Genomic DNA, 1,506 nt, shown 5'->3' with positions numbered 1-1,506 from the left:
GTCCCCCTCCCCGCTGGGGTCCGCACGCTGACCCTCCGCCCCTCTCCCCTCCTCCCCCCTCTCAAACTCGAGCTCCACATCCGCACCCAGCACGTGGTCGTCGTCCCCGACGGCGCCCGAGCCGTTCCAGGAATCCTGGAAGCCATGATGGCGGCTCTGGATGCCGACACCCGCCTGGTTCTGGTCCCCGTGGGTCCGACCCCCCTGCGCTGCGTGGGGCTGGACGTGGATCTGCGCCGTTGGACGCTGCGATACGGAGCCGAACGGGGCTGCGGGGCCGTGGAAGGACCGGCGGCTTTGCTGATGCGTTCCGAGGATCTTTTCAACCTCTCCTTCCCCACGCGACGCCCTTTGCACCTCGCCATCTTCGTGCAGGCGGCGCTGCGGGGTTGGCGGCTCCGCGTCCTCAACCGCGGTTTCCCCTCCGCTCCGGCGGTTCTGAGCTCGGCCCACGACCTCTGGAAGGCGCAAAGCCTGCGGGATCGGCGGCGCAGGAGGCTGATGGAGGAATTCGGCATCAAGCTGGAGGTGTTGGAGGACGGCACGCGGCGCTGGTACGGCTGCGGCAAGGAGACGGAGCGCTGCTTCGGCACCATCCGCTCCCGCACCCCGCAGTACCTCCTGCAGGGCCGTTGGACCCCGCCGTGCTGCCTGAGGGCGTTGAGGGAGACGGCGAAACACGTGGCGGAGACGCTGGAAAAATCAGGGATCAGGTATTGGTTGGAAGGAGGATCCCTGCTGGGAGCGATCCGATCGCGGGACATCATCCCGTGGGATTACGACGTGGATTTCGGGATCTACCGGGACGACGCCGCCAAGTGTCGGTGGTTGAGAGCGGCGCGGAACGGCCCCGTGGAGGACGAGGAGGGTTTCGTGTGGGAGAAAGCAACCGAAGGGGATTTTTACCGGGTCCATTACAGCCGCAGCAACCGCCTGCACGTCGACCTGTGGCCCTTCTTTCCCCGCGCCGGGGTGATGACCAAGGAGACGTGGTTGGGTCACCCTCAGGACGTGGAGTTTCCCGAGCGTTTCCTCCTCCCCACGGTGCCGCTGCCCTTCGCCGGTTTCACTGCCATGGGGCCCAACAACGCCCGCGAGTTCCTGGAGCTGAAATTCGGGCCGGGGGTGGTGGAGGAACCCGAATATCCCAACCCCGCCGTCGTGAGGCTGCGGCGAGGGGAGACGCCCCAATAAATCCCTGTGGCACCTCCGTGTGGCTGCGTCCGCTTGTGGGGTCCCCTGAGCCGTCCCACCGTTGCCCACAGTGGGGTCTCCGTCCACTTCTGGGGTCCAATGGGCCACCCATCAGGTCCCTGTTGACCTCCATGGGGTCTCCATCCACTTTTGGGGTCCCTCACACCATCCCATCAGGTCCCCGTTGCCCCCAGTGGGGTCTCCATCCACTTTTGGGGTCCTCTGGGCCACCCATCAGGTCCCTGTTGACCTCTATGGGGTCTCCATCCACTTTTGGGGTCCCCTGGGCCTCTCATCATTGCCCCCAATGGG

General features: G+C 66.1%; 1 protein-coding gene across 1 annotated transcript; it reads left to right on the top strand.

Moving 5' to 3' along the window:
- Window positions 1-6: 6 nt before the first annotated feature.
- On the top strand, window positions 7-1,211 carry FKRP (fukutin related protein; the record flags this gene model as incomplete). Its single annotated transcript, XM_003214025.4, has 1 exon — window positions 7-1,211. A coding segment is annotated over one exon (1,188 nt), but the record flags the coding sequence as incomplete, so codon positions are not given.
- Between the last annotated feature and the right edge of the window lie 295 nt (window positions 1,212-1,506).

Source organism: Meleagris gallopavo, unplaced genomic scaffold (genome assembly GCF_000146605.3).
Source record: "Meleagris gallopavo isolate NT-WF06-2002-E0010 breed Aviagen turkey brand Nicholas breeding stock unplaced genomic scaffold, Turkey_5.1 ChrUn_random_7180001856808, whole genome shotgun sequence".
NCBI classification, from domain to species: Eukaryota; Metazoa; Chordata; class Aves; order Galliformes; family Phasianidae; genus Meleagris; species Meleagris gallopavo.
The sequence above is the reverse complement of the archived record's forward strand: the minus strand, read 5'-3'. Positions and strand labels throughout refer to the sequence as shown.